The following is a 14,037-nucleotide window of genomic DNA, read 5'->3' as shown; positions in this document are numbered from 1 at the left end:
TAAGTGTTCATTTAGCTGCTGTGCGACAATTTTTTCGAGGATTTTCGAAATAAAGGGAAGGTGGGACACCGGTCGGTAGTTTACCATGAGGTCAGGATCGAGGTTAGGTCTTTTGAGCAGAGGATGAATAACCGCTTTCTTGAATGCTAGGGGAACAGTGCCAGAGGAAAGTGATAAGTTTATGATATTTAGCACTGATGGACCTAATAATAGGGCTCGGGATCTTTCTGTGTGGAGTTTGCATGTTCTCCCCGTGACTGCGTGGGTTCCCTCCGGGTACTCCGGCTTCCTCCCACCTCCAAAAACATGCACCTGGGGATAGGTTGATTGGCAACACTAAATTGGCCCTAGTGTGTGAAAGTGAGTGTGAATGTTGTCTGTCTATCTGTGTTGGCCCTGTGATGAGGTGGCGACTTGTCCAGGGTGCACCCCGCATTCTGCCCGAATGCAGCTGAGATAGGCTCCAGCACCCCTTCGCGACCCCAAAAGGGACAAGCGGTAGGAAATGGATGGATGGGCTTTCCACGTGTGGCAGATAAAAACAGAAAAAAAAATGACCATGAAAAATCAACTCACCATAACACTAAAGTAGTGGGAGCCCTGGGCGTGTTACTTTGCGAAGAAACGTTGATGGTGTATATTGTATACCAGTGTTTCTTAACCTTCTTGACCATTCCTGGGCAAATTAAGGCCCGGGGGCCACATGCGGCCCGTTAAGCTTTTCAATCTGGCCCGCCGGACATTCCCCCAAATTTTTTTTAGATCTTTAAGATGGAAAGTGTAGCTGCCATTATGATGTGCAGTGATGTTTTCTAATGACCGTAAGTCTTCAACTATACTAAGTATTTCAATGGTTGGAATCGGCACTTTTGGATGATATACTAGTTACGATGGTCATCTAATTAGTTACTATGGTAATCTAATTAGTTACTATAGTAATCTACGTCACAGCAGCTCAGACGAGGCACCAAGCAGTGTGGGCGGGAAGTGTTTCCACAGATGCGGAAAGTTCTAAAGCTTAGTGATATATCATATATCAGATTGTAGGTGGGTTTATTTTGTAACCTTCGCGTTCATATTTCACTGTTTGTTGCCTGTTTGTTGCGTTTCACTTGATTGTAAAATATGTCGATCGAAAGGGGGTGTGACGTTCATATTTTGTCAATATTCAGTGTTTTATCGTTCATAGAAAAATTTAAAATTCCATTATGTTTTTTAAGGCGGTCTGTCATAACGTTTTTAGCATTCAATCAGACATTATTGTGAGGTTTTGTATTAGTGTCCCTAAAAATAGATATACCGGCCCCCGGACACATTTTTGTCTGTAAATGTGGCCCCCGAGTCAAAATAATTGCCCAGGCCTGTTCTTGACTATAGTGTTAGGCCACGAGCTGGATGTAATATATCTGTCTTTTCAGCTGTGGTCCGTTTTTCCGCTTTTACACTTTTCTACCACTTGTGGCAGTAATGACGATATAAAACTAACAGAAGAAGTCTGGCGCTAATGTCATAGAGAAATTTCTTAAGCGCAAAAATTATGACTAAAGTTGTGAAGCTGTATTTTCATTTGCCCTTTAATTTTATTGACAGTTTAGTTAGACATATTTATAATTAATTCAGTTTGTTTTAGCACAACATAATAAATATTGTATGTAAATGTATTGTTTATTTGGTTAGTACTTCTTTTTCTAATCAGCCTGACCTAATCCTAAGGTTTATTTGTTAAATTAATTATAATCTTTGTGATTAACACATGCTTTAATATCCATCCATCCATCCATTTTCTACCGCTTATCCCTATTGGTGCTGGAGCCTATCTCACCTGCGTTCGGGAATATTGTTTATTGTATTGAATATGATCAAAATCAAGAGTAAGATTACAAATTCAGTGTTAATATTCAAGTGGTCCCGGGTCCCTCTGTAGTGGAAACGTTGGGTCCTGAGGTCAAACAGGTTAAGAACCCCTGCTATATACAATGACCCTGCAGATGGAAATTAGCCTTTGACTACAATCTGGCACATTAACATTCTATAAGAAAATGGATGGATGGATGGATGGATGTTCATTAATGTGCATTAATGTACTATAACCAATGGCAACTTCCTATCAGGAGTTGTAATATACATCTATAAACAAAATTATTGGTGTGTTTAGCGGGACAGGCAAAAGTTAAGTTGGAGAAAATCCGGTAGTTTATACATTAATTAATGTTTCTGTGCGGCCCGGTAGCAAATGTGTCACGTACCGGTCCCCTGGTATAGAGGAACTTTGAGTTTGAGTTTGAGTTTTGAGTTTATTTCGAACATGCAAGTATACTGATCACTCTAAATGCATTGGCAGATCCTTGCACTGAACTTTTAGTTTTGGTTGATTTTGGCCGTGCCTGTGGACCAAAACGGTAGTGTTTTGCTTGAACGAAGACCACGTTTCCCATGAGGACCAGCGCATCGGGTTAATCAGTCAGTATGACTAATCTTTCTACATTGGCAACGTATTTTATTTGAACTTTATATTTGTGGTTTGCGGTCATCGCATGTTTTCTTCTTTATACAGTGGCCAGTGTTGATCCTTGACTGTCCTTTTATCCGGGTTGCCTCCCTTTTTCTTTTCTTTTTTTTGTCTCCTCAGACAAAACTTTTCGTTTCTTTGGCCGCTTCTGCCATGATAGCATTAATCGCACGTAGGCGTTCGCATCGACTTCCGTCTTTGCAAAGAATGTGTGTATATATATATATATATATATATATATATATATATATATATATATATATATATATATATATGTATGTGTGGGAAAAAGAATCACAAGACTATTTTTTTTTTTTTTTTTTTTCCCCACACATACATATATTGCGCTCACTACGGTATCGAGCACTATTTTTTGGATTACCTTATTAAGACATATATATATATATATATATATATATATATGTATGTGTGGGGAAAAAATCACAAGACTACTTCATGTGATTTTTTTTCCCACACAAACATATATTGCGCTCTACCACGGTATCAAGCACTATTTTTTGGATAATCTAATTAAGTAGCTGAGATAGGCTCCAGCGCCCCCCGCAACCCCAAAGGGAATAAGCGGTAGAAAATGGATGGATGGATATATATATATATATATATATATATATATATATATATATATATATATATATATATATATATATATATATATATATATATATATATATATATATATAGTATAATATAGGCCAAACGTTCAGACACACCTTCTCATTCACTGGGTTTGTAGATTATCACTGAAGGCATCAAAACTAAATGAACACGTGGATTTATGGACTCAACAAAAAATGGTGATATAACTGCAACATTTTATTTTATTTTATTTTATTCAAATAGCCACTCTGTGCTCTGATTACTGTTTTGCACACTCTTGGCATTCTCTCGATTAGCTTCAAGAGGTAGTCACCTGAAAATATGTCATAGTTTTGATACCTTCAGTGACAATCTACAATGTAAATAGTCATGAAAATAAAGAAAACTCATTGAAATGAGAAGGTGTGTCCAAATTTTTGGCCTGTACTATATATATATATATATATGTATATATATATATATATATATATATATATATATATATATATATATATATATATATATATATATATATATATATATCTGTCTATCTGTGTTGGCCCTGCGATGAGGTGGCGACTTGTCCAGGGTGTACGCCACCTTCCGCCCGAATGCAGCTGAGATAGGCTCCAGCACCCCCCGCGTCCCCGAAAGGGACAAGCGGTAGAAAATGGATGGATGCATATAATAGATTATATATAATCTATATATACACCACAGATGGGGGGGCCGCAGATGTGGTCCCCTCCAAGGTTTCTCATTGTATCCCAATGGGTTGAGGTTTTTTATGCCCTGATGTGGCATCTGAGCCGAGGATGTCGTTGTGGCTTGTGCAGCCCTTTGAGACACTTGTTTAGGGCTATATCAATAAACTTTGATTGATGGATTGTTTGATTGATTGTTTCGTTTGCAAGAAGTCGTTGTGCGTTTGCATGTAGAAGTATCTAGATGTAGGTCTTTTTTAGACTTCCACTATGGAGCAATATGACACTGTCAGGGAAAGAGGAGTTCAGAACATTCAGAAGGAGGGTGTACTATCCTATCGAAAATATGTTTTTATTTAATTTGCCCTTTAAAACAGTCTGAAGTAGACATATTCACACATGCAAACCAACAGGTACTGTCAGATGACGTCTCCCCCAGAGCTTTTTTTCCTGTCACTCACACATAACAGTATGTAGAAATGTTTAAAACATATCCCTTTTTTAACTAAATTTAAAAAGTCCCTAAAAGGCTTCAATGTTGTATTTTAATACAACTATTTTACTGAAATTAACTGCTGTTTTTTTCTTGCAACTGATCACTCCCTTATTGTCTGGGAAATGACGGCTGTTTTTTTTTTTTTGGCTGTTCATCACAGGTACTTTACTGAAAAATCACATGTGATGAACATAAACATATGGACCAAAAGTCCATTTTGCTCAGGTTATGGACGCTTAATCAGTGTTTTAGGTAAAGCCATTCCCATTTCAAGTGCGCACACAAATGCAACCAAAACTACTCTTACTGTAAAATATGGTTCAAGGTTTGATTAAAATGTTTCTTTATCCTCTCTCCATGCTCAGGTGGTTGATATTAAAGGTAAACTGAAGCAGTCAAAGAAATTTTGGTCCAGTCTGCCTGAGGAGATGTGTGCCGAGACCAGACTGACTGCAGGGAATGTTACCGATGACCACTGCTGGAATGGACACACCAAGGGGAGGTAAAGGGACACACCGAGGGACTACTGGAGTCTGCCTTACAATTAGTGATGCATTTCAGATTGCAAAAACGTATAGTGGTACCTCAATTTATGAGCTCAATTGGTTCAATGACCAGGCTTGGTACTCAAAACACTTGTATTTTAAATCAGCATCACCCATTGAAATTAATTGAAATCTATTTAAGCACAATTTCAAAATTCCGCCCACCAGCAGAAGTGGAAATTTCATCACAACATCCGGTTTGGTGAACAAAGTCTATTTTCGACGGCCAAATTTTCGATGCATCATTTGTCAATAGTGCACAAATAATAGGCAATATGTATTAATTAAATATATATGTTGATTCTGAAGAAATAGTGATTGTTGAAGGACCGAAATTGACGCCGTGACGTATTTGCTTACATGTGAGTTGAAAAGTAAAGCTCATGTTGATCCACGCTGATGTCCGTGTCTCCTCTACTTAACAGCCATAAAAAAATTTGAACCCACCCAAATATTTTACACTCTATGAATCCATTCATACAAAAATTTGTTTTCACATTAAAAAAACTTGTATTTTTAAGGTGTGGTGACCATATCTGTGGTGGCGACTTTTATTTTATTTTGTAGTAGTAGCGACTCCCTTGTTCATTTACGGAATCCGGTCAACTTCCTTTGTTTTCACTTTATCGAACTGCGCATGTAAGCAAAGTCAGGGCCACATTGGGGCCACATCAGGGCCTGTTCGCGTTTATACTGGACTCTGATAAAGTTCACATTTTACTTGCAGTGCAAACAGTCAGATGGAAAAAAATCTGATTTAAAAAAAAATTAGATTTGGGCCACTTTAGCCTGCAGTGTCAAAGATATTCAATTGTGTACATTGAACCTACAGGCTGTGCTCTCTTAGTACAGAGTGATCGATCACCAGACAGATGTTTTTATGGTGCATTCAAGGACCGCTGAGCAGAGTCATACGCCACAGTGGCCAGCAAAAATAATAAATAAAATTAATATAATTGATTTGTTACGCACTTTTCATTCAAATAAATCTTAAAGTGCTACAATGCAAACCTAGATTCCCCAATGTCCCTAAAGGGACATTGGGGAATTTTTATTTTTTATATTTTTTTTATTTAATTTAATTTTTTAGATATGTATCTCGTGCGCAAGCAAAAGTTTCTCGTGCTCACCATGAGCATTGGATGCGTGCAGATGGTTTGAGGTGTGTGTGAAAATGCCAGTTCAGGAGTTAATTTGGCTGTATTTCCAAGTAGGACTTTCCCCCATGTGTGTTGTGGCAAAATGTGAATGCCTGCCAAAAATGTATTTCCTTCGCGGGGGCGCACAGCGCTCGCTGAACCTACATTTTTGTCTTGGTATGTCCACAGCGGATTACTAGGTGTGAGACAAACACTTTATCCTCCTTGTTTAAGTCATTACATCCCTAGCTGTGACAGTGTCTTGAGCAAAAAAGGGCCTTGACAAACAGGGGTGGTCTTTTATTGAGGTCAGTACAGAATTTACAGTATTGTTCTCAATTCAATCAGCACCTCCAAGTCCGAGTCCATGGTTCTCGCCCGGAAAAGGGTGGAGTGCCATCTCCGGGTTGGGAAGGAGACCCTACCCCAAGTGGAGGAGTTCAAGTACCTCGGAGTCTTGTTCACGAGTGAGGGAAGAGTGGATCGTGACATTGGCAGGCAGATCGGTGCGGCGTCTTCAGTAATGCGGACGCTGTATCGATCCGATGGGGTGAAGAAGGAGCTGAGCCGGAAGGCAAAGCTCTCAATTTACCGGTCGATCTACGTTCCCATCCTCACCTATGGTCATGAGCTTTGGGTTATGACCGAAAGGACAAGATCACAGGTACAAGCGGCCGAGTAGTAAAGCCGCTGATCCTCCACATCGAGAGGAGCCAGATGAGGTGGTTCGGGCATCTGGTCAAGATGCCTCCCAAACGCCTCCCTAGGGAGGTGTTTAGGGTATGTACGACCGGTAGGAGGCCACGGGGAAGACCCAGGACACATTGGGAAGACTATGTCTCCCTGCTGGCCTGGGAACGCCTCGGGATCCCCCGGGAAGAGCTGGACGAAGTGGTTGGGGAGAGGGAAGTCTCGGCTTCCTTGCTTAGGCTGCTGCCCCCACGACCTGACCTCAGATAAGCGGAAGAAGATGGATGAATGGATGGATGGATGGTTCTCAATTCATCGGTTTCTTTGCCTGTTTGGCTCGTTCATACACATTTGGGGGTTTTTTTGCGGTAGGGTGTTACCAGTACTACTGTATATACTGTTCATCCTCCTTAGACTTGTCAGATATGTTCATTGTCTCGACTGACCTGTGGTTTGTTCGTCGGAGAACAAATGGCGTTCTGTCAAGCGAGGATAAAATCACACGGTGTCCTTCTGCTGCTTTATCAGTCGGGCAAGCATCTGACGACATTTCCCTTTGCCTGCAGACATGTCACACATAATATTGCCATTTTATTAGATGTAATCTCACAATGGCTATCTCACAATGCTTTTTATGGGGTCACCCATGTGAAGATGACTCATAGCTCCAAGATGTTTCTTTCTCAGTTTTAAGAACACAACGCCCTTTGTCTGTTACAGTACAGAGTGTACTAAGAATTGTTGTTCTTGTTAAGGTATTTCCCCGAAGTGGTAACGGATGGCCTGACCAACCAGGTGAATAACCCAGAGGTCACCGTCGACATCACCCGTCCAGACACGTTCATACGTCAGCAGATTATGGCTCTTAGGGTGATGACCAACAAGCTGAAGAACGCCTACAACGGGAACGACATCTATTTCCAGGACTCAAGTGAGTTATTACACTTAAAATCCGGCACCATTGTGGCACCAATGCCAACTGGTAATAACAGTGGCATGGTAGTAATAATTCAGTGCTATAATTAATATAACAGTTAATTTATTGAAACCCACATTAAGCATGAATTAGGTATAATATTCTTATTCTTTGTGGCAATTTACACAGCAACACTACACCTTCTTATCAGACTTACGCAAGGTGCCTTCACGAACATCGAAAATATTGAACATGAACACGAATAACACATGCAGGTCGTCTTCAAGGGCGTTGAAGTGGAGGGGTAAGTGGGGATGTTGTACCTACAGTCGCGATCAAAAGTTTACATACACTTGTAAAGAACATAATGTCATGGCTGTCTTGAGTTTCCAATAATTTCTACAACTCTTGTTTTTTTGTGATAGAGTGATTGGAGCACATACTTGTTGGTCCCAAAAAACATTCATGAAGTTTGGTTCTTTTATGAATTTATTATGGGTCTACTCAAAATGTGACCAAATCTGCTGGTTCAAAAGTATACATACAGCAATGTTAATATTTGGTTACATGTCCCTTGGCAAGTTTCACTGCAATAAGGCGCTTTTGGTAGCCATCCACAAGCTTCTGGCAAGCTTCTGGTTGAATTTTTGACCACTCCTCTTGACAAAATTGGTGCAGTTCAGCTAAATTTGTTGGTTTTCTGACATGGACTTGTTTCTTAAGCATTGTCCACACGTTTAAGTCAGGACTTTGGGAAGGCCATTCTAAAAACGTAATTCTAGCCTGATTTAGCCATTTCTTTACCACTTTTGACGTGTGTTTGGGGTCATTGTCCTGTTGGAACACCCAACTGCGCCCAAGACCCAACCTACGGGCTGATGATTTTAGGTTGTCCTGTAGAATTTGGAGGTAATCCTCCTTTTTCATTGTCCCATTTACTCTCTGTAAAGCACCAGTTCCATTGGCAGCAAAACAGGCCCAGAGCATAATACTACCACCACCATGCTTGACGGTAGCCATGGTGTTCCTTGAATTAAAGGCCTCAGCTTTTCTCTTCCAAACATATTGCTGGATATTGTGGCCAAACAGCTCAATTTTTGTTTCATCTGACCACAGAAATTTCCTCCAGAAGGTATTATCTTTGTCCATGTGATCAGCAGCAAACTTTAGAAGAGCCTTAAGGTGTTGGACAAAGATAAGACCTTCTGGAGGAAAGTTCTGTGGTCAGATGAAACACAAATTTAGCTTTATGTATACTTTTGACCCAGCAGATTTGGTCACATTTTCAGTATACCCATAATAAATTCATAAAAAAAACAAATTTAATGAATGTTTATTGTGACCAATAAGTATGTGCTCCAATCACTCTATCACAAAAAAATAAGAGTTGTAGAAATTATTGGAATCTCAAGACAGCCATGACATTATGTTCTTTACAAGTGTATGTAAACTTTTGATCGCGACTGTATATCGCACGGGCCCTCTGGCTTTTGTGAAATTTTAATTATTATTGTTTTAAGTCATTGAAATATGTAAATGTTTTAAAAAGACATAATAAATGTTAATATAAAATTAATATAGCCGTGACAGTTCAGTAATAAGGTTGCTTGAACCTAATTAAGGTTGTCTAATACTACCTACGCCCCTTATCAAAAATGTATAAAAGATAACGGCGAACTTTGCTTTGAACACTTTACTCAACACAGACGTCATAACATCTTCAATCCTCACCTTTAACGATTCACAAGATGAGAGGATGGAATAAAAAGTATGAATATAATAATACAAACTGTGGTGCCTTCAATGATCCTTGATTAAAGTTAGAAATAGAGGCATCACTAGGTTTTAGAGACGGGGAGACTTAACTCTAGGAGATGCACTAATAGTATAATCATAATAATATTTATGTATTATTAGGATTTGTATTATACACTAATAATAATCCAATGTGTACCAGCTAATCTCTACTTCGCACTCTAGAGTAAAGGAAAACTTGACAGATTCATAACCGTATTTAAGTGAATAATGATTGAATTATAATGAAATAAAATTTTAATTAATATTCTGGCACAACTTTATATTGAATTTGTTGGTGAACACATTTTTTTACAGCAAACAAAACCATTGCAGGGGTTGTCATGTCACGTGACTAAATACAACCTATTCTGCCCACTTAACAGACGCAATCCACTTAATAGATCAGTTTTGCACGTGTTTTAGTACACGCAAACCTTTAGTAAATCTGACCCAATATCTGTAAAATCTGTATTACATGTAGGGTTGTACAGTATACCGGTATTAGTATAGTACCGCGATACTAATGATTTATTTCCGGTACTATACCTCCTCTGAAAAGTACTGGTCCGCCACCTCCCTCTGCGCCCCCGTTGTCGTCACGTTGTGTCATTGCTGGTTTACGAGTAGAGGAGCATGTTCGGCAGCGCACCAACACAGAGTACTTACAAGCAGACACAGTGTGTAGACAGAAAAGGGAGAATGGACGCATTTTGGCTTAAAAACTAACGATAAAGGTGAAGTTATAACACTGAAACGCCCTCAGGAAGAGGTGCTTTAAGACATGGCTAGCTAGCGAGCGGCTAAAGTCCAGCCCCAGTCTGCAGTGTTTTAGCTACTTCTAAATCACTAATCCTCGTCTCCACGGCAACAAATAAAGTAAGTTTCTTACAAGTATCATCCCTGCAGGACGAGGAATAGCTAAACATGCTTCACTACACACCGTAGCTCACCGGCGTCAAAATGTAAACAAACGCCATCGGTGGATCTGGACCCGACATCCACTGTAATGACACCAAGTACAGGAGCGTATCTAGTCGATACTACAATGATTACGTCGATATTTTTTGGCATCACAACATCTTCTTTAGTTTTTTTAAATGCATATTATGTTTATAAACTCAAGAAATATGTCCCTGGACACATGAGGACTTTGAATATGACCAATGTATGATCCTGTAACTACTTCGTATCGGATTGATACCCAAATTTGTGGTATCATCCAAAACTAATGTAAAGTATCAAACAACAGAAGAATAAGTGATTATTACATTTTAACAGAAGTGTACATAGAACATGTTAAGAGAGAAAGTATGCAAATATTAACAGTAAATGAAGAAGTAGATTAATAATTCATTTTCTACCACTTGTCCTTAATAATGTTGACAAAATAATAGAATGATAAATGACACAATATGTTGCTGCATATGTCAGCAGACTATATTAGGAGCCTTTGTTTGTTTACTTACTACTAAAAGACACATTTCTTGTATGTTCACTATTTTATTTAAGGACAAACTTGCAATACGAAACATATGTTTAATGTACCTGAAGATTTTTTGTTAAAATAAAGATAATAATGCAATTTTTTGTGGTCCCCTTTATTTAGAAAAGTACCGAAAAGTATCAAAATAATTTTGGTACCGGTACCAAAATATTGGTATTGGGATAACACTAATTAGATGTAAGCTTGCAAGAGCACAACCCATAGGGGGTGCTACAAATATGGTCTGTTTGTATCTGCACCGTGGGCTGGTTAACCATAGTAACTTGTTGTCACCACTGCAGGCGACGAGGGCAGCGGTTCAGGCAGCGGCAGCGGCTGCACGGAGGCCTGCCCCACAGACGCGGCTGTGCCCGCTTCCGAGGCCCCTCTTGTGGAAGCAGACCGGAGCGAGCCGATGGGCGGCGCCTCTTCTCTCTGCGTGCCCCATCTAGGCCTTCTATCTACTCTGGCTCTCTCAGCCTCGGCCCTCCACATGCACTGGAGATAATGCTGGGAGAAAAAACGGGTGGGGACATACCAGACTGTACTCTGTCTGCAGGTGTGTATGCTCGAGGGGGGTGGGGAGCAGTCATGCGTTGATATTCCCACTTTCCCAAAGAATGCACAGTGCCATCTAGACTTTCACGGCATCAACGCTGATGCCGATTCCACAAACTCTGCTGCAGAGATTAAAACTATTTTATAAATATATAAAATACTCTTTGCACATATGACAGAGAGTATTGTCTGTCTCTGTGTAAAGAAAATATAGCACGCACTTTCATGGTTTTCTATACTTGTGTTAGAGGGGACATTTAACTGTCAAAGCATTTCAAATGTTATTGATGAATAAAGGTGGCACCAAATGTTATATTACATCTGAAACACAATGGATTGGAATGGAAATAGTCAAGGGTGCAGAAGTGAGTGTTTCCCTCACATTTCAGCAGCCTTGTTTCATCACAGTGTATATCAGGGGTGTCAAACTCACTTTCATCGTGGGCCTCATCACGGTTAGACGTGTCCTCAATGGGCCGTTTGCAACTGCAAAACATATATACACTATATTGCCAAAAATATTTGGCCACCTGCCTTGAGTCACATATGAACTTGAAGTGCCATCCCATTCCTAACCCATTTGGTTCAATATGATGTGGGTCCACCTTTTGCAGCTATTACAGCTTTAACTCTTCTGGGAAGGCTGTCCACAAGGTTGTGGAGTGTGTTTATAGGAATGTTCGACCATTCTCCCAAAAGCGCATTGGTGAGGTCACAGGCTTATGTTGGTCGAGAAGTCCTGGCTCTCAGTCTCCGTTCTAATTCATCCCAAAGGTGTTCTATCGGGTTCAGGTCAGGACTCTGTGCAGGCCAGTCAAGTTCATCCACACCAGACTCTGTCATCCATGTCGTTACGGACCATGCTTTGTGCACTGGTGCACAGTCATGTTGGAAGAGGAAGGGGCCCGCTCCAAACGGTTCCCACAAGGTTGGGAGCATGGAATTGTCCAAAATGTTTTGGTATCCTGGAGCATTCAAAGTTCCTTTCACTGGAACTAAGGGGCCAAGCCCAACTCCTGAAAAACCACCCCACACCATAATTCCTCCTCCACCAAATTTCACATTTGGCCCAATGCAGTCCGAAATGTACCGTTCTCCTGGCAACCTCCAAACCCAGAACATTTAGGAGCGAGGACATTTCACGACTGGATTTGTTGCACAGCTGGCATCCTATGACAGTTCCACGCTGGAAATCACTGAGCTCCTGAGAGCGGCCCATTCTTTCACAAATGTTTGTAGAAACAGTCTCCATGCCTAAGTGCTTGATTTTATACACCTGTGGCCGGGCCAAGTGATTAGGACACCTGATTCTGATCATTTGGATGGGTGGCCAAATACTTTTGGCAATATAGTGTATTATGCGTATAATTGTCTCGTTATATTTACAGTTGACCCTGTATTTGATTGTCATTGTTTACCAACAAACTAATGGAAAACATCACAAGTCAACTTGATCTATTGTAGAATTTCAAAAAAGTCTTACAATGACCAGCACCATTTGAACGGCCTGTTGCATAAAATAATGGAACAATATCCCGCTAAGAATAACTGCATCTGCATGCAGTGCATTTTTTATATGTCAAAATTGAAATTTTATTTAGCAATCATTTTTTAATTTTATTTCCAAGCTTTCATAGGCCACATAAAATGATGTGCCCCCCGGGCCTTGAGTTTGACCCCTATGGTGTCTCAATACTAAAGTAATAGAATTGGATGTACCCTAGAATAGTACACGTTTGACACCCCTGATCTAATCCCTTCAAACCAAGCCAATTGTGTATCCCCCCTACTTCTGAAGTTCAAATCCTGTCCCTGCTGATGGTAAAATGTCATGTTGCTGTGTGAAAGTGCACACAAAGTTTAATCGATATCCCACATTGTTGCATTTCTGTATAAAAGGTACTCTTTTTTTTTTTTTTTTTTTTTTTTTATCACGCCTCAGATGCAGTGGGAAAGACGTGTTTGATTTTGACAACAGTCTCATGAATACACTGATTGTAAGTTCAAATTGTTCCCAGCAACATCCACAAAAAGGCAGTCCCTGAAATGTAGGTACTTTATGCATCCCATAGTGTGCCATTTGTGCCATTTCTATAGAAGTAGCAGCACAATAATGCAGAATGTGAGGGGATTGTTAAGAGTGGAAGCTTAAAAAATGCAAAGAAAAGGGTCTTGTCTGGGAAGCCTGAATGCTGCTGCGGGCTGGAAGGCGGGCTGCAAGGCGACCACATAGTCACCTGTGAAATGAGAATCCGTGGAGAGTGGAGAGCCGACAGGCCTGAATGCATCTTGTAAGCAGAACGTGTGTTTGTGCACACAACCCCTGAGAGCGAGCATTAGCTTGTCTTCATCCCATAAACATGTACAGTGCCAACATATATTTAAAAAAATAAATTCTTTAAATGATGACTTCACACAGAATGCTCTTTTCAAAGCCTTTAATGGGTCATATTTTTCCAGCGAAATGTTGCAAAAAGAAACTGAAAAAAAGGAAAGAAATACTTTAGGTCAACTTTTTTTTTTCAAGTTGTTGTTTTATGACGTTACATTGAAATGAAGATGAGCAAATCTGCCTTACTAGTCAATGCAATTAAAGGTGATTG

At 40.0% G+C, this 14,037-nt stretch overlaps 1 protein-coding gene across 2 annotated transcripts in view; it reads left to right on the top strand.

Annotated features, from left to right (window-relative positions):
* Positions 1 to 13,886, top strand: part of gpc6b (glypican 6b) — a 210,525-nt gene extending 196,639 nt beyond the window's left edge. For both annotated transcript variants that reach the window (XM_061971241.2, XM_061971240.2), the window contains 3 exons: positions 4,672 to 4,808; positions 7,436 to 7,611; positions 11,179 to 13,886. In XM_061971241.2, coding sequence (XP_061827225.1) covers positions 4,672 to 4,808; positions 7,436 to 7,611; positions 11,179 to 11,384 — 519 coding nt within the window. In that variant the 3' untranslated portion in view covers positions 11,385 to 13,886. The remainder of the gene's footprint in view (positions 1 to 4,671; positions 4,809 to 7,435; positions 7,612 to 11,178) is intronic.
* Positions 13,887 to 14,037: the final 151 nt, after the last annotated feature.

Source organism: Nerophis lumbriciformis, linkage group LG13 (genome assembly GCF_033978685.3).
Source record: "Nerophis lumbriciformis linkage group LG13, RoL_Nlum_v2.1, whole genome shotgun sequence".
NCBI classification, from domain to species: Eukaryota; Metazoa; Chordata; class Actinopteri; order Syngnathiformes; family Syngnathidae; genus Nerophis; species Nerophis lumbriciformis.
The sequence above is the reverse complement of the archived record's forward strand: the minus strand, read 5'-3'. Positions and strand labels throughout refer to the sequence as shown.